General features: G+C 38.1%; 1 protein-coding gene across 4 annotated transcripts in view; it reads left to right on the top strand.

The window, feature by feature from the left end:
• Nucleotides 1-19451, top strand: part of LOC140228662 (calcium/calmodulin-dependent protein kinase type II subunit alpha-like) — a 199151-nt gene extending 179700 nt beyond the window's left edge. For all 4 annotated transcript variants that reach the window (XM_072308921.1, XM_072308920.1, XM_072308919.1 and 1 more), the window contains 4 exons: nucleotides 11872-11947; nucleotides 12840-12934; nucleotides 14539-14653; nucleotides 16117-19451. In XM_072308921.1, coding sequence (XP_072165022.1) covers nucleotides 11872-11947; nucleotides 12840-12934; nucleotides 14539-14653; nucleotides 16117-16231 — 401 coding nt within the window. In that variant the 3' untranslated portion in view covers nucleotides 16232-19451. The remainder of the gene's footprint in view (nucleotides 1-11871; nucleotides 11948-12839; nucleotides 12935-14538; nucleotides 14654-16116) is intronic.
• The last annotated feature ends 534 nt before the right edge of the window (nucleotides 19452-19985 follow it).

Raw genomic sequence — 19985 nt, 5'->3', positions numbered from 1 at the left:
ATGGCTTAGGATAAAAAGTCGTGTGAGGTGTTACTTATTGATGCTTCACTTGTAATACACGAATATTGTGTGCCTTAATGGTAGTGATTATGATGTACCTTGCATTTATCAATCTAGTAATTAAGCCTTAGAAAGGTGCTTTGTGAAAAAAGCCTGACAAAACGATGGGAACCTCTCCCCAAAGTGGTGAACACGTATGTTGCATGTTATGAAGTGTAGCATTGAAAATCTCCAGGTTTCTCGCAAGTACGAAATCAATGCACCGAGCTCAGAATGTAATTAGCAGAATCCTTGAACATCGCCAGCCTTGCCTAGAAGGCAGTACTTAACCCGAGGGCACGAAATGTCAGCAGCATTGAACAAGGTAGAAAGCGCCGCCGGGGGAAAAGAGTTTGGATTGCGGGCACGGGGCTGAAAGTGGCGTTTTGTGTGCCTGAATGGCCATGAATATGATTACCAGCTCTGAGGTACAACGCATGATGGAGCGATAGCCACTTTTCTGGGTTTTTGGTTCACATAATGGGCCTTGCAGGTTGCTAGCAGCCATACGGTACTTTGCCCCGCGGCTCATTTCTAATGGCCCTAAATTGTGGAGTGGAATTCCAAGGCAGTGTCCAGCGCAATTTAGTAAGATTAATGGGCAGCTCTCAAATCGGTGTTACGTATCATGACGGATGTTGTAATTGAGCCATTCTACAAGCTTTCTTCCTTTTTATTTTAAATGATTATGATATCACCAAACTCAATTTCATGACCAAGAGCCTGTGTGTGCAATGGTGTGACAATTGTATGGGGCAATACGATTCATTTTTGTGCATTGCTGTGTTATCAGCTGCAAAAGTCAACGATAGCAAGGGAATATAAATGCAAATATTATTATCTACAGCAGTAACCCATAGCCCAAAATTTAATATTCTGCATTAGATGCCAGTGTTCACTTTAGTGTATTAGTCTTTTCATGTATATTTCTCTCCAAGCTTGATTTTGAGTGCTCAAGGCCAGCATGAAAACATAAAAGCTATTCATTGCAAATTTTTCTAAGCTTGGTAGTGGAAAGATGATCCCCTTGTTTTTCAAGTTTTGATAATGTACATTTGGAGAATTCTACATTTTATTGTATTTTACTGTCTCATCAAACATTTTAACCCGTTTAGGACGGTTTGCTTTGGCGAGCGAACACACCCACAGACGGACAGGTTTTCCAAAATCGAGCCCGGACCGAGGGTTACTAAGGGGGTGTGACTTACGGTCCCGCTTTACCCAATCATCAAATTGCCGTGTATGCGGTGTAGGAATCCGCTTTCTGATTGGATGAATAACGACCGCTCATGAATAATAATGTCGCTTCCCTTCGCTATCTGGGTTCGCGCGCGCGGTTTGAACTTCACGTACTGTACGATCGTCAATTTACGTTCCCTCGTCAACTCAAATGAATAGCGTCTTTTATTATTGGGCACCAGGCTATGTCGAGGGTGTCGCAAATTTGTACTACATAATTGTCTTGAATTTACTGATTCATGGAGGCAATCATTTATGGAAACTGTAATCCGTTGATCACAAGCCTTCAAAGTCTTTCAATGAAAAGCGATCGATCGGAGGATTGTGTACAGGCTTGCGTATTTCCATTTACACGACTGTAAGACACGCCAAGTAAATCTCGTATTGTGGCGATATCAAAGGCACACGAACCCACTCTTGACTTCCTGTTGTTCACAAAATTCCTTACCATAGCTAGTCAATGAATTTTGGAAACAGAAGGAAGTTTATTCATTGTATACAACATTTGAAAATCTGTTACACCTTGTTTGTCCCCGCTACTTGTATCCAAATACAAAGGTCGCGTGTCTGTAACAGAAGCACGTGGCTTTATTTCAACACTGGGCAAACCATCAACGATGTAATATTACAAGTAGAATTGGTGATACTGATTTATCAAAGTCGAATTTTGTAATAGAATAACGTCCACTTGAGTTTATTTCTTGGTTCTGTTTCAGTAATTCCCATAAAATTGACAAGAGCCTGGAATATGTTCAATATTCAAACAAATCTTTGCATCTTTCTAACTTTCTTTGAGACGAATAAAAATGCATAATCCACGCTTGCGCGATACCTGCCATCCCCTGAAGAAGTCTGTATAAAGAAGTTTGCTTCCTGAAATTATCAATCGTGACTACCTACAAATTTCGATCATGCGACTTATAATAGGTTTTCATTGGATGCATACAAGATATCACCGAGTGGATTTGTGAGTTTATTATCGGGGTTTGATGCTGCTATTTTTCTGTGCGATCTTACAATTCCTTTACAACTTCGACGTAATGTCGGAAAGATAATGATTATTCACTATGTATCAAGTGAAATGAGATTTCACACAGTGATACAAGACATATATTTAATTATTATAAAAAGTAATCACCAACCTAAATGAGTATCGTTATTTCTTACATAGAAAAAAAAACCTAAGAATAAAACACCGGTCCTGTTTAAGCCAGTTGACAGAACATGTATGAGCTCTTTAGATGAAACAGGGGAGTCTATACGATGAGAAGAGAAAAAGGAGAGAAAAATAGGCTGGTCATCTAAATTTTGTTTGATTGACGGTAGATAATCTGAAAAGATTTTTCAGACGTAATGTAAAATTATACAAGATGAGGTTTGCCTACAACCTGTGTTTTGGTAATATCTTTCTACGTTTTATATAATACATATATATATATATATATATATATATATATATATATGTATATATATATATACATATATAAATTTTATGGGCAGAGTATCTTGGAGAAGCGATCATCACCATCAATGATAATATTCAATCTACACGTTTGTATATGGGAATGAAGAAGGGGATAGCTGGAAAGGAAAGTGATGAGATGTAATGAGATAAAATGAAGGAATACTTATTGAGACAAATGTATTACAAAGGAAGAGCAAAACGGCAAAAAAGGGCAAAAGGGTACAACATTATGCAAAGATTTTGCAGTCATTTCTTGTGTACGTTTGCCTTCCAATTTCGTAGTTACGTAATTCAAAATAGCCAACAACCAAAAAAAAAAAAAAAAAAATAGCGCCATGAAGATGTTCATTCAACCTCGTTTGCCTTTCACTATGTCCTATCACTTCCAAAAATGTAGCATTAGCACAATTCAAATTAGAATTCCCATCGAGAATTCAGATTCGCAGCAATGTGAGAGAGTATCTTTTCAGACAGGGTCGCAGGTGAGCATTTCCGAGTTCGTCGGAGAAGTTCATTCATATTAGAAACAAAAAGGTTGACCACCCGCCAGCTGATAGAAGAAGACGACATGACCATGGGAGAACGGCGAGCACATGTCACACAAGCTTGAAGGTCTAAAATCATTACATCACTTCAGAAAATAACGAAAAGATGATATGTTTGTTGAAATAAACGACATTTCTCCCGACATTCTTCGATCTCTCATAACAGACGGTTAATTTTGCTGAAATGATCTTCTCTTATGTCATGAGTGTAAATCAATATTATTTTGTTTTATTGTGTATACCAGTCATCGCCCGGTAAAAGACAGAAAATGAAGTACTATTCTCATTCAATAAGCATAATGTATAAAGGAAACGAGCATTTGCTGCAATCGTTTATGAATATGAAAATGCTTCAATGCGATTTCACGAAGTCTAAAGGAACGAATGCAAGTAGGTCTACGTAAATACAAAGATGTATAATGCAATTATTATAAAAAAATACGCAGCCACGATAAGTGCATAAACCACTTCAATAGCAGCATGAAAACATTTGATCGCATCAATATATGAGATGGACAAGAACATTTCATGCTTTTATTGCTCGAAATTCCTTGCTCCTAAACAAAGTAGAGTGTTCAATTGAAGCGACGGGTTATCACATCTCCGTCTCTCGCAAAACTGAATCATCACTTCGCAAATTTGGAGAGCTTTCTGCAAATTTACATAAAAAAGTTTATTTTTTTTTTTTAGGCATGAGTTACCATATTCTACTGATTATAAATCGATTGAGCTACAAAACGGTAGTGTGTTGCTAAAACCATTATAACTCAATGATCGCGAAATCATTTGACTTGTGAACTTCCGAAAGAGATGGACTGAAAACCCCAGACTTCTAAACGTATAAATAATTGACAGAGCGACTATAGCCGAAAATCAGCATATTATGAAGAATTCATACAAAACTAGAACCAAAAAAGACTAAACAGTCAACATCACCATTGTCGGTATCGTCGTAATATGGGATGCAATTTTATTTTGACTGCCTCTTTGAAATGCTGCAAACATCAAATACTGAACATCATAATCTTTATTTGTGAATTCTAAGCGTATGAGAGAGAGAGAAAAAAAAAAGACAACTTCTGCCGTATGTCTTGTTTCTCGCTTTATTGCAGCGTATGTCCTTGTCGAAGTTTAAATTCTGTAATACATGTTCGTAACAAGTACATGAGAACTTGCACATTGGATTTTCAACAACCATAAAGTCATTGGGGTCCGTAAAAGCGGTTACGTAATACATACGAAGCACATAATGCATTCTATGGACCGGTGCAGAATAAAGAGACTGTCTGTAATCGGCCTTTGAACTTCTCTATTATGCTCATAATCCCAGACTTTTCGGATGGCGTCTACGAGTGCGTCTTAGGAATGTTTTTGTATCAACATCCTGTCTATTCAAGGAGGTACAATGTAACCTGATACTCTGGCCACCTGGTCTATTCAACGTGTTCTTGCCTATAACACGCGCACATGTTACGCTGTGTTTCACCATGATGAATATAATTGTAAGACCCCATAGTGGCAATATCGGCTCTTGCATTGTATGAAAATGATAACTATTATGCAGTATATCCTCTATTTGGTTCGTTGGCCGAGTAGATTTTTTGAACGATCTTATAACATAATCACGCTGTCATTCATAAGTATGAGAGAGAGAAAAAAAAAGCTTCAAGCAACATCGAAGTTGAGTTTCTCAAACCAATCTTCCATTTGAGTTTGTTTCTTGGTTTTGTTTCAACAATTTTCATAATGTTGACAAGAGCCTGATGGGATGTTCAATAATCGGATAAATCGTTGCATCTTTCTTGCAATCTTTGACTTCTAATGGTGACTAAACCTGCGAACTCCATGAATTTTTGTATAAAGACGTTTGCTTTGTGAAATTATCCATCATGACTGCCTCCAGATTTCGACAATAATTATATGACTTAGGTTTCCATGAGATGAATAAAGGAGATCAACGAGCGCATTTGTAAGTTTACTGTCGGGTTGTATGTTGCAAATTTTATGTGCAATCATGATTCCCTTACAACTCTACCGTAATGGCGGGAAGGTATTGTTCACTGCACATCACTTGAAATTAAATGTCACACAGTGATATGATAATCATCAGCAAACGGGATAGATTATTGTCGTACAATATATATATATATATATATATATATATATATATATATATATATATATATATATATATATATATATATATATATATATATATATATATATATATATAACACCTATTCAAGTCAGTTGATGGAGCATTTATGAGCTCTTCCGGTCTGCAAACGAAACATCGGAGTCTATGCGATAAGAAGAAAGATTGAGAGATAAAGAGATAAAAAAATAGGCTGGTCTTCTAAATTTAGTTCCATGGACGGTAATCTGAACACACTTTTGCAAACGAAATGAAATAGTACACACGGCTAGGTTTGCCTATAATCTGTGTTATGGTGATATCTTATGAGATTATATATAATAATACGGGCAAAGTATCTTGGAAAGGTGATCGCCACCATCAATGGGGATATTCAATCTAAACGATACAGATGATGGGAATGAAGAAGTGGATAGCTGGAAAGGAAAGTAATGAGATGCAATGAGATAAATCGAAGCAGCACTAATCGAGGCAAATGTATTACAAAGGAAGAGCAAAACGGCATATTCGAGTGTTCAAAATGGTTCAACATTATGCAAAGATTTTGCAGTCATTTGTGTGTGTGTGTGTGTGTGTGTACGTTTGTCTTCTAATTTCACAGTTAGGTAATTCAAAATCACCTAAAAAAAAAAGATCGCGCAATGAAGATGTTCATTCAATCTCAGTTTCCTTTCACTATATCCTATCACTTCAAATTACGTAGCCTTAACATAATTTAAATTAGAATGTCCATTGAGAATTCAAATTCGTCTCAATATGAGAGAGCGTCTTTTCAAACAGGGTCGCAGGTGAGCATTCCCGAGTTCGACGGAGAAATTCATTCAATTTAGCAACAAAAAAGGTTGGCCATCCGGCAGCTGTAGAAGAAGCCGACATGATCATGGAAGTATGGCAAGCACAGGCCACACAGGCTTGAAGACCTACAATTATTACATCACTTCAGAAAATAAGGAAAAGACGATACTTTTGTTGAAATAAACGACATTTCTCCCGGCATTCTTTGATATCTCATAACAGACGGCTAATTTTGCTGAAATGATCTTCTCTTATGTCATGAGTGTAAATCAATTTTTTTTTTTATTGTGTATACCAGTCATCCCCCGATAAAAGACAGAAACAAAACTGAAGTACTAACAATCTCATTCAATAAGCATAATGTATAAAGGAAACGAGCATTTGCTGCAATCGTTTATGAATATGAAAATGCTTCAATGCGATTTCACGAAGTCTAATGGAATGAATGAATGTAGGCATACCTAAATGCAGAGATATACGTAGACATAAAAAATACACAGGCACGGTAAGTGCATAAATTACTTCAATAGCAAAATGAAAAAAAAAAAATTGATTACATCGATAAACATGAGATAAGACAAGAACATTAATTTCATGTTTTTATTGCCCGAAATACCTTGCTCCTAAACAAAGTGTTCAATTGAAGCAATGTGGTTATCACATCTCCGTCTATCGCAAAATTGAATAACCACTTCGCAAATTTGGAGCGCTTTCTACAAAGAAAAAAAAAAAGAAAAAACGTGTTTTTTTTCGGTATAAGTTGTCATATTTGACTGATTATAAATGGATTGAACTCAATGATCGAAAAAAGAATTGACTCGTGAACATACGAAAGAAGTGGACTGAAAACACCTCAGACTTCTAAATGTATAAGTAATTGACAGAGCGACTATAGCCGAATATTAGCATATTATGAGGAATTCATACAGAACTAGAACAAAAAAGACTAAACAGTCGACATCACCATCGTCGGTATCATCGAAATATGGGATATTATTTTATTTTGACTGTTTCTTTGAAATGCTGCAAACATCAAATACCGAACATCATAATTATATCTACAATTTTTTGGCGAATGCTAAGCGTATGAGAGAAAAAAAATGCCATATGTCTTGTTTACTCGCTTTATTGCAGCGTATTTCGTTGTCGAAGTTTAAATTCTATACATATATGTTGGTTACAACCACATGAGAACTTGCACATTCGCTTCCAAACAACCATAAAATCATTGGGGTCCGTAAAAGTGGTTACGTAATACATACGAAGCACATCACTATAATGCATTCTATGGACAGGTGCAGAAAAAAGAGACTGTCTGTAATCGGCCTTTGAACTTTTCTATTATGCTCATAATCCCCAACTTTTCAGATGGCGTCTACGAGTGCGTCGGGAATGTTTTTGTATCAACATCCTGTCTATTCAAGGAGGTACAATGTAGCCTGATACTCTGGCCACCTGGTCTATTCAATTTATATGAATTTACGACTTCGATGAAGTAGCGCAATCGACTGCGTTGTTTGTATGCAGTACATCCCCTACTCGATTTGTTCTTGGCCAAGTGGTTTCTTTTTTTTAAACTATTTTATAACATAATCAGAATATTATTCATGACGGTAAAACTCTTCAAACAACTACAAGTAACATCGCTGTCATGATAACAAACAGACACAAAAACATTCACACACATCACATGCATGCAGGGACACGCAAAAGATTTACTTTTGAATTTATTCAATTCGCCGAGTTTTGGTAAATCCCAGGACTCGACAGCGGAAGAAGAAGGCCAACATTTCATGCCAATAATGGTAAGCAGGTTGTCATGCCGAGATGGCTTTCATAGAAGATCCATAAGTACGACATTGCATTCCTGATATAACACGAAGTAGTATGCTACAATACTTTATCATGTAAATGTGTGCTAATAAGGTAGGTGCGTGCACGCAACGGTCTTGACCGCCGCACGCACGCTTTTCACTGGAGTGTGACAATTTGCATACCGATGCAAATGAGATCGCCAGAGCGTGCGGCTGGTCGCTCGTCATTGGTCAGTTTCCCGACCGTTGCGAAGGTCTGAATGTCGTGAAAATTGCACTCATGTTTGTCAATATTTTGCTTGTTTATAGACATAAGATATGACCAATCATCACAAAATGTTCACAGATGGCAACTTTGATGTATGTAGTCCCACAAAATATAAATCATTTTCAACATAGGCATCGTATTGTTGGTGAAATTCTAAGTTTAAAAATGCGTGTTCATTTCACTCTCTCAGCCCGAGTATACTCGGGACCAGTCCACAGCCTGGAAAACGTCAGCCCGAGTATACTCGGGACACGTCCTAAACGGGTTAAAAACTGAAGGGAACTATGAATGCCAAAATGCACTGGTAAGAAAAAAAATGGAAATTCAGTGAAAGAAAGGGTAAAATTATGACTAGTGTGTTGAGCCATATGTGCCAAGCTGTTGAGAATCTTTAAGTATTAGAGAGGAAATCCCCCCCCCCAAAAAAAAAAAAAAAAAAATGAATAAACTCCCAATTCAACAAAAAAAAAAGAGAGAAAAAAAAATCCTTTCAGAACGTTAAAAAAATGACAAAAATCAGATAAGAAATAGGGAAGATATGACATTTTAACATTTCACATTTTACTGGAAAATATTTCTTGAGCAGTCCTTACAAATATTCAGATGAGTGAGTTGATGATGTCATGCCCTCACAATTTTTATGCCTCCGCCACGAAGTGGTGCCGGAGGCATTATGTTTTCGGGTTGTCCGTCCGTCCGTCCTTCCGTCCGTCCGTCCGTCCGTCCGTCCGTCCGTCGTAGCGTCCGTCCGTCCGTCCTTCCGTCCTTCCGTCCGTCCGTAATGAATTTTGTGGACAAGGTAACTATCGAAACCTGTTGAGGTATCCTAATGAAACTTGGCATGTATGTGTATTAGGGGGTGAAGTTGTGCCTATCAACTTTTGGGTGCACATGCTCAAGGTCAAAGGTCAAAAGGTCAAGGTCAAATATATAAAATTTCACTATTTCCACCATATCTAGTGAATGCCTGAAGATATTTTCTTGAAACTTAGTGTATACATGTATTACCCAATTAAGATTCTCTGGTGAAAGTTTGGGTCATGAGGTCAAAGGTCAAAAGGTCAGGGTCAAATACATAAAATTTCACTATTTCCACCATATCTATTGAATACCTGAAGAGATTTTCTTGAAACTTAGTGTATACATGTATTACCCAATTAAGATTCTCTGGTGAAAGTTTGGGTCATGAGGTCAAAGGTCAAAAGGTCAGGGTCAAATACATAAAATTTCACTGTTTCCACCATATCTATTGAATGCCTGAAGAGATTTTCTTGAAACTTAGTGTATACATGTATTACCCAATTAAGATTCTCTGGTGAAAGCTTGAGTCATGAGGTCAAAGGTCAAAGGTCAAAAGGTAAAGTAAAAATATCAAAACTTCTTTTTTTTCTCCGTACCTTGGAAAATTGTTCAAGGTATCTTCATGGAACATAGTATATACATGTACTGACTGGAAGTGATTATCTAGAGAATGTAGGGTTCATGGGGTCAAAGGTCAGGGGTCAAAGGTCAAGTGCAACCCTTCAAAATTTTACTATTACCCTCATATTTATGCAATGCCAGCAGGGTTATTTTTTTACACTTGGTGTATGCGTGTGTAACCTAATAGAAATTCTCTGGAAAGTTTTTTTTTTTCTCTTTTTGCCTCAAAGGTCAAAAGGTCAAAGATCAAGTGAAAGTGCTGCACTAACTTTTTCCTCCATATCTCGGAAGTGGCTCAAGTTACCTTGAAACTTAGTACATATTATGCATGTTCTACCTGAAAGTAATTATCTTATGAATTTTAGGGTCAAGGGCCAGATGAAAATGGTAACAATTTACTATTCAATTCAGAAATTGCACTTTTTCTCCACACCTGTACCTTGAAAATTACTCAATGCCTAAATGTATGAATGGGTCAAAGTCAAGTTAAAGTCCTTAAATCCCTAGATACATGCTCTCCTATTCATCCAATTAAACCTACGTCAAGGAAGGTGAACATTCAACACATTTGTGACAAACTTGTCATTCCAATATTTTACCAATTTTGTGAAAATGTAATCACACAGTGTCCACATGTACTATCTAGACCTATTGGGAAAATCATGCATTATGGCGGAGGCATACCAGTCGCCAAAGCGACATTTCTAGTTCATGTATGTTATGCATGAAATTTAAAAATAGAAAATGTGAAAATGTCTCACATATTGAGCAGATAAAACTCTCCCACCTGTGGGGAAAATGTCACGGTGCTAGCATCAAAATTCTGGCTCCCTCCCTCCCCCCCCCCCCCCCAAAAAAAAAATGAAGATAATGGGGGCCGAACAGGGCTGACCTTTTCAGGAGCTTTCAGCCCGTTACTGCAGATCTGTCGTCGCTGAGTATAATGAGATGATTAAAGGAAAACGCTGTCATTTGCCCACTTTCGAGATATCCACTGAGCATGAGTTTGAGACTGGATTTTGTTTAAGAGTACCATCTAACAAAAGTTTACATGACTGTACTCGCATGTTTGTGTCAAATAAAAGTAGAGCTTGATTATCCCTGTGGCAAGAATATTTTTAGGTGTTTTCATGCAAATACATGTAGTCCTCTCAGATGTGTCATTACATAGACATTGGATTAGACCTCTTATGTCAAAGTCTCAAAAGACTTTATTAATTTGTTGGATTGTTTTGTAAACCTGAATTAAGTGTTTCTTTCAGAGACTACCCATTATGCTTTGCCAGTATTGTCAGTCATTCGGGGGGGGGGGGGGGGGGGGGGGGGTTGTTTTTATTATCTTTTTACCGAGAAACATCATTGTACAAATTGAAGAGGACTGTTGCCCTGCCTTACAGAGGACAATTTGTTTGGTGCTCAGTTTCAGTAAGTCACCTCGCTAGGAAACAAGCTGGAAATATGAGAAATTTGTTCAGGGAAATCGTGAGCACTTTGCACCGCAATGTACAGTCACTCGCTTCTGTCTTAATTTCAGTGTAGCAGGGGATGGCAGATTCTGGCTGACTGAAAAGTCAGCCAGAATCAAAGTTATCATTTGGTAGGACCATATCTGCTGTTTCAGTTCTAAAATTTCAGAGAACATAATTTTTGGCACATTGTATATGCCATATATGTCTGTGAGTCTGACCTTTTTGAGAGTGAAATTTGGTATTCATCTTTAGCATCTCCAAATTTTCTGTCTCGTACAGTTGTTGCCAGAAGTGTACTGTATTAGCATACAGTATATTTAGCAAATCTAAATTTTCGCGAATCAGGACTTCTTGACAATTTCACGGGTGGTGTAATTCGCAGTTGTGAAATTGGTACTGAATGGAGAAATGTATGAGTGCACATCACATTCATGTTGGGGTCAGAGTTCATATTTTCGTGTGTTTTTAAGTTCAGTAAATGGCACCCCACTTTTTGCAAAAATAAAAACCTCGCAATATATTCGGCATTGTCCACTATTCAATGTTTTGTTTGTTTTTGTTGGTAGTGGTGATGGTGGTGCTCCCATAGCATTCCTGGAATATAAATATAAATATAAATATAACACAATATTTGTCTCCCTGGATGGTTGTTCATTTCAGTTCGCAAGCAAGACATCATCAAGATGACAGAATCTCTCTTGGAGGCGATCAACGTCGGAGACTTTGAGTCCTACACGTGAGCACGATGAGCTGCTTGAATTTTAGTGATGTCTCTCTTTAAGTTGTCCACTACTCATGGAACATATTCTGACCCATGTGGGGTTGAGTCAAACCTGATAGCTTTTGTTTAAATTTCTCTGATTCTTTTTTTTTACCTGTATTATCTGATACAAGCCGCCATCTACGTTGGCATTTTTCAACCATCTTTAAGAAAATGTGACGGTACATGAACGTCAACTTCTTCAACTCTGGATGGGACTTTGCCAATGATTTACACAAACAGTACCTGCTGTAGGAGAGTGAAAAAACTTGTTTTCATTTTCGCAACATTTATATAAAATAACATCTATATTGATGCCAAATATTGTAGAAATGCTATTTTGAATTACGTTAGTGATTGCTCTGTTTTGAAAAATCACATCAGAATTATGATCTTCAAAATTGGGTTAGGTGGTTTCTTGATATATGCCAATTGGGATATGATGTCTTGTCGCCCCAGGGACGATATATAGTTGTTGTGTATTTGTGTCTGCTTGTGCCTGCTTGTGCATGTGCATCAAGGAAATGTAATTATGACACAAAATTGGGTCTTGTTGTTAGCACAAGTGTGCTAAATAACAATAAGTCATTCATTGTGTATTATCTAGAGGGAAGATCATGCAAACAAAAGGTACTTGGCTAGAGATGTTGTCAAAACTTGACATTTTGATGAATCTTTATCATTTGTCTTAGTTCTAATCAATGAAATAGACAGAAAAAGATAGTGAAGAAGTGTCTACCACTCAACAAGCACTCAGAAATAAAGATTCAAATGTGTCATATTTTCATTAGTAACATCAAACAGTTTGAGCACAACATGTTTCTCACAGTTTCCTCTCTGTTTTTGATTTGTAATCCATTCCATACAGGAAGCTGTGTGACCCACATTTAACCTGCTTTGAACCTGAGGCGAATGGTTTCCTGATTGAGGGAACTGATTTCCACAAGTTTTACTTTGACACTCGTGAGTATTTTTCTTTTTTTAATGTTAAAGTTTTGTCTTTGTGCCTTTTGGTATTTTTAAGATTGCTTTCTTCTCTCCAAGGGATCTGTGTCCTTCTGGAAAATGAGACAATTTGCCCGTAAGCTCAGATAATCGATATAAGAATAGGACTTTTTTTTTGTGTGTGTGTGTGTTATCAAAAAATTGTGCATACTCCCTGTTCATTGCGTTAACCAGAGGTAACTTCTAACATATGATCGCATGTGCTCGTAATGATATTTTCCACAATTGATATATGGACTACATAAAGTACTAAGGGTGTCACGGTAGAGGAAGCTACACCCACAGGGGGCATGCAATCAAGCAGTATTTGTGTGAATATTATTTGTGGGTCGGAATGTAGATTTTTCAGAGTTGAATATGATGGTGAAGGTTTGTGTTTAAAGTTGGATCCACATCCATTACAGCATTGCACACCGAGCTGCTTCCCTTGAGCATTCAATATGGCATCACGGCATCGTGTAGCTTGACAAAACAAATGAAGATATGGTTTCACAATCAAAGCATCGGGTGTCCCAGATTTTGATCCAAAAATTTGTTAATTTAGGTTGATCCACTCCCAAGTGAGCCACTGTGCTACTTCCTAATGTGAGATTTGACTGCATTATGCAGTGCATAAGATGTAACTGAAATGATAACTCAATATTGTCCTCTGAGATGATGAGGATGAGGATGAGGATGGTGATGATGGTGACGATGATGATAAAGAGGAGGAGGAGGAGGATGGTGATGGTGGTGATTTCAATGAGGAAGAAGATGAGGAGGATGGTGTATATTGTGATGATGAGGATGATAATTGTTATGATGGTTTCATTGAGGAAGGATATGGTGATGATCACGATGATGATTATGATGATGATGAGATTGAGGGTGATGATGAGGATAGTGATGAGGAAGAGGAAGAGGAGGAGGAGAATTATGGTAGTGGTGATTTCAATGAGGAAGAAGATGGTGATGATGATGATGAGGAAGATGATGGGGTTGAGGAGGATGTTGATGATGATGTGGATGGTAATGGTAATGGTAATGGTAATGGTTTATTTAAAAATTCATTTGCAGCCATGAAGATGGCTGAATTGCAGAATTTTGTACATTATCAATAACATACATAATCATACAATCATTCTTCGATTAAAATATAAAACTACACAATTATATATACATATATAAAAGACACCTGATGACCAAAATAGCACACACAAAAAAAAAATCAAATACACTTATACATACACATTGAAAGAAATTGAAAAAAAAAAAATGATGATGAGGATTATGGTAGTGGTGATTTCAGTGAGGTGAAGATGGTGATCGATGTTGAGGATGATGATTGTGGTGTCAGTATTTCAGTGAGGAAGAAGATGATGATGATGAATGATGATGTAATCAGTTGAGCGTTGGGAGATTTGCAAATGAAAATGCACTGATAATTTACCATAGATATTTACAATTATCTGGACAATAAAATTTAAGAGATAACAATAGTTTGCAGTGATGCATAGTCACCGATATTTGTTACAATGACTTAAAGAAGCTAAGATGCTATCTCTGATTATCTTCCCATCCAGTGTGGAACAAGAACAGTCGCAATCGCAACGTGACAATCTTGCATCCCCGTGTTCACCTGTTGGGTGACGATGCAGCGGCCATTGCATACGTCAGGCTCACACAGTTCATCGACAAGTGAGTGCTCTTACATTCCCTACTTTCAGCCTCTCTGATTTTCATTCAAAAGAAAGTTCATCTGTACCTCTATCTTTTTCAGGGACAGTGCCTAGTTGTTCCATAGTTGTTCTCCAAATGAGGTCTGGTCAGAAATCTGTAGGTGTGCTTTAGATGTGACTGAAGGTATTGATGAGACCACTGTGCCATTATGGTGACCCATTTGAATACTGTAAAATGTCCATATTTTCGCATGATTAATTTTTCGCGCTGAGCGGTCCTCAAAAAATATTCACTGGTTGAATCCGCTCTGTACGATTGTCAACCAGTTCAAAATGTGCAGAGAAAATAGTGATGATATTTTTGCGGGTTTTAATAGAATTTGTGCTAGCCAAAAGTAGCGCGAAATGTGTGAAAATTAAATGCACTGTGAAAATTTGTGCATTTACAGTATGATGTCAATGATATTTCAGTGTATGTAGTACTCTTGAGAGAATTTAAGAGGAGCAAACCACTATCATTTAAATGTAAACATGGTTCTGATATGCCTGCAGTCATTGTCAATGTTTGCCAGGAAATGGACACATATGCACAAAATGTGAAATAATGCTGTGATAACACAATTTCAGTTGGGTAACTACAGAAAATGCAAAACATTAGCCAAAAACATATGTGAATAGTATTGCAATCTCAGAGCATATTCAATCATGGTTGCTTCATATTTTTTTTTTTTTAATCGATTACAAATCCGACCATAGCAGTATCCATCCATTTTGCATGCAAGAGAGAACTGCATACAGTTGTTCAGAAATACTGCTCAATAGGGCACAATTGATCATTACGTAACATTCTACCTAGCCACTACTGAATGGGGAGGGAGCTAGATTATTCATTCAGGGATAAAAGTTGCGTACTACAATTGAAACTACACTTTTGATCTCAAAATCCTCCAAAAGAACTTATTATCATTGCAAATCGCATCAGCCAGACGAATTTCTTGGTAGACCCTTTTGATACAACTGCAAGCAAATGGTGGAAGATGAATTTAAGCCCTTCCCAAAACTATGTTTTACCTTTGATACATGTATACTTATACCCTCAACAGTAATGATATGATATACTTACTTTTCCATTTCTGTCTTTCAAGATACAGGAGAGGTGTTCTTGTAATCAGAAGTCGTGTTTTCTTTCAGGATCTTCCCATTGGGTCTTGGGGCAGAGAGCAGGATGTTTCCGTTTTGAAGTTCTCTGCTTTCTATTTTCAATGTTAACTCTCACAACATCAAATCACGTGGCTACTAGAGCTATCTTGATTGCAATGTGTCGCATGGAGGAAGGATTAGAATCCCTTGAATGGATGGATGGGGGTGTTCCAACTCCTACAGTATATATGAAGAAATATTGTCTGTAGTTTGCATTGCACATGCTATTGCAGTGCTAGTTTATCACATGTCTTTTCTTATGTCTGTCCTGTATTTTTGCAGGAACGGGGACCCAGTGACACACCAGTCGGAGGAGACGCGATTATGGCACCGGAGGGACGGGAAATGGGTCGTAGTTCACTTCCACAGATCAGGCCACCCCTCCATCAGCAAGTAATGGCGCCCGCGCCTGGGGGAGCGCTTCCTGTCGTGCGGCTGAAGGATAGGGTGTTCTTCCCCAACGTGAAAGCGTCATCCCTTCTAACAGACAGAAAGAAGGAGGCAAATTACACTTTTATCAAAAAAACACACAAAAAAAGGACCTGTGAGAAAAAAAAAAATCTCTTGTAAGAAATCTGTTTAGGTGTCTGCTAAGAGCAGCGGTTGAAAGGCATGGAAGAGAAGACGTAGAAGACGTATCTTGTGAGATCTCGTAGAATCAATGAATTCTATCCTTTTCTTCTGTGTGAGTTTGTGAGAATGTGCAGGCCTGCCTAGGGGTCGGACTGGAGAGGACATTTGTTGCGGGATTTATTGACGAGGGGCGATTTAATGAGGAAGTGAGAAGGCTCACGTTTGGTTGATTTGTTTAGCTTGCTGCCGAGAGTTGGAGAGAGGGCGATTTGAATTTTGAACACTGCTGCGTCAGAGGATGGCATTTTTATCCAGTAGCTCTGATTGCCAAGTTAGAAGGTTTGTTTTCCTGAGTGAATAATTCCAGTGATATGACATGTACATTTTCTGGCAAAGGAGGGTTCTTTTTGTTTTCTTTTTTTCGAGGAAGAGAGTCGGGAGAGGTGGACAATTAGTTTTATGTGTATTTTCAATTTTCATTTCCCCTCCTCCGCGGAGTACTAAACTGACAGACAGAATGGTTTTGTGAGCTCTTCTTACTCCAAGGCCTGGCTGGACGCAGATGAAACTGTCACCATTACATCACGCCTTTCAATGATCGGTATGATTTATGACCTTGTTACCTTACGTCTCCATTTTTGTGAGGGCGCTATACTGGTAACGGAATTCTCTTCGGTGGAAGAATTTTTTTTTCGGTCGTTTTGTGAAGCGACATATTACTACACCAACCGTAGTATGCTCTGACCAAGGTAGATGGTAAAGAATTCGTGTGAAAGGTTTTCTCAGGAATGGTACAGTTGAGATGGGTCTGGCTGTCTAGACCTACGACTGCTGAACGACGGATGATGCCAGATGGTGTTTAGGGCATTGATTCTGCGAGCCAGATTGCGAGAGAAATGTTAAGTTGACTTGATTTTTGTGACGTACAAAGCAGACATAATCTGTGTGAGGTGTATTTGTTAGTGGTGTACGTAGAATGTTATCTAGAAAGCAGAAGTTTTGGAGAATTCTCCTATTTTTAACAGAACTCCTTAAGCGGGAGATATTTAGTTTGTTGTAGTTGTTAAAGTCACATATGATCAAATAACTGACAGATGAAGTAACTATTCATTGAAATTCACTCACATTGTCATCAGTGACAAAATCTGCACTATGCGTACCATTAAAAAAAAAAGATTCTGCCTTCACTAAGACTTGAATAAAACAGGTTTATGTATAATTGTTTTTGTTGTGATGATGTGTGTCTATGTATGCTCTTCATATTTGCTTGATCCATTTAGGTGTAATAGAACCAGAGGGGTCATGAACTTTTTAACATGTATCCTGTGCCCTGTTGGGGTTTCTCTTAAACTGCCAAGAATCAATTTGGTAAAATCATGTTGTTTAATGAAAGCCATTCACTTTTCACCTGTTCGTCGATAGTAGCTTTAGCCTCTTTTTCATTCCTCTGTTTTTTTCTTCTACTTTGACCTGGGCAGTATTTCAAAAGTCGTCTCAATGGATGGTCCAACTTTGAAGGAACATGGAGAAATGAAAAGAGCTTTGAAAATCTTGCAGCTGCCAGTGGCAATTTATAATTTTCTTTTCTTTTGTAAAGTAAAATGGAGTCATATGGAAATTCTGTTCTGCTCTGAAATGTGTTGTTCTCACAGATCTTGTTTTTGTCAAGCAAGTATGGTCATGGTATGTGATGGATAGATACGTAGGGCGAGCTACGGGACTGAATGCTAACTTGATGCAACATGATCGTGGGAATAGAAAAGTGGACTGAGGGGCAATAGAGAACATTTTTCGATAAGTATCAGGCAGATTCAGATGGCAGTGTGTGAACGTCGTTGACGTTAAGATGCGACTGAAAATGTGACGTCCATGCCGAGAGGCGATCTTGGTTTGTTGCTAGGATGACCATGTGGGCGTAGTCCCGGTCAGCACTCGGGGTATTGGAGTTGGCTGCGACAGGGAGTTAGTGACGTCGTTTAGTTTATTTGCTCTCCCAACCTTGGGGGCGCTTCAAGGAATGACATCTCCTCCCCAATCACAGAGTTTTCCTGGCTCTGAGGTGGCACAAGTGTGGCATTTTTTCACTCAACTCTTTGGATTATATCAGCCACTGATGTGACGTCTCGTTTGTTGGATGCTGTCTTGGTCTATTTGTGTAATTTGAGGAATGTGTGGCCTGTGTCCAAGCAATCAGATTGCTCCATAATTTCTTTTTCTTTTTTGATGAGATCGAAAGGACTTGTTTATCGAAGGAATCAAAACAACATCAGAGTTGTATCATAGAGAATGCATAAACGTGTAGTCGTGTGTACCATTACTTCTGAATCATTTAATCATTTAACCCATTCTATCTGTTGTTATGTACTTCTATCCCTGAGGTTGTTGCACTATATCTTCAGGTATCGTACAATGTAGCTGACAATTTCAAGATATGAAAGAAGTGCTTTATAGCAAGCACGTAGAAGTTTCTAAAAAAAGAAAATACATAGACATGTAAACAAAAATAGATCTATTAAAGCAGTAGCAGTTGTATGAAAGTATTTTGAATTATGAGAAATGTAGACAAAATGTTCCTGTTTTTGTCATATAGAGGAATGAATTTAAAAAGAAAGACATGATAAAGTGAATGCAGAATATGAGGGTATCTGCATACATAGATTATATATATTTACTCTTGTACCATGCTTGAAGTTACCCACTGGAGATAACTTGGCCTTCTTACATGAATAGCAATGAGGAAAACTTCTGGAAATGCTGGGGGACGGATATCGGCCTCAGAAAACATGTTCAGGTGTATCACACTATTTACACAGCACGGCAAAGATCTGTGCAAAGGGAATACCAAAATAAAGCATGCTGCATGTTGGGAAATCCTGGCAGGTTTGTTACTGTTTGGGCAAATCCACTTTTGGGGTTGAAGATTACTGTACAGAGTAGGCTAATTGGCTTTCTTGGTGTACGAGCATTCGTGTTCTTTCCACCCAACAAGTCTTTTACTCTCAGCCCTCGTCTAATTACTCAAAACGGTCAATCTAATGAAGGAATCTTATATAAATTTTGTGTCCTTGTATGTGTACAATGTATGTGTGTGTCTGTATGCCTGTGTGTGCGTGGGAGTGGGACTTAGCCACATGTGTTTGGTGTAAGTGATAAGAAAATGACAAGCTTGTTGGCATCAACCCCCCCCCCCCCACCCCACATACATGCACATACACACACACACACACACACACACACACACACACACACACACACACACACTTTTCAAGTATGATAAGGAGATAGGTGTCCCAGAGTGTCATGATGGACGTCCTCATTGTTTTGACTAAGTGGCTCACTCTTTAAGGGGGGGGGGGGAGATACAGTATGGCACAATGTGTGATGTGATTGTCGGAAATGGTACCCAAGAGGACAGGTGCTATCTCATTTTAGTGGGTGAGGTGACATTTCTTTGAAGCATTGGCCATGTTGATGGGAACAGGGTTTTCTTATGAGTTAGTGATGTGTCTGGGGTAGCCGCCAATGTAGTCGGTCATGGATCCCTGATCCTGCGGATGACTTGTATGAATCCGTTGAAT

The sequence above is a fragment of the Diadema setosum genome, chromosome 5 (assembly GCF_964275005.1).
Source record: "Diadema setosum chromosome 5, eeDiaSeto1, whole genome shotgun sequence".
Lineage (NCBI taxonomy): Eukaryota > Metazoa > Echinodermata > Echinoidea > Diadematoida > Diadematidae > Diadema > Diadema setosum.
Note: the sequence above shows the minus strand (reverse complement) of the source record. Positions and strands in the feature narration are given on the sequence as shown.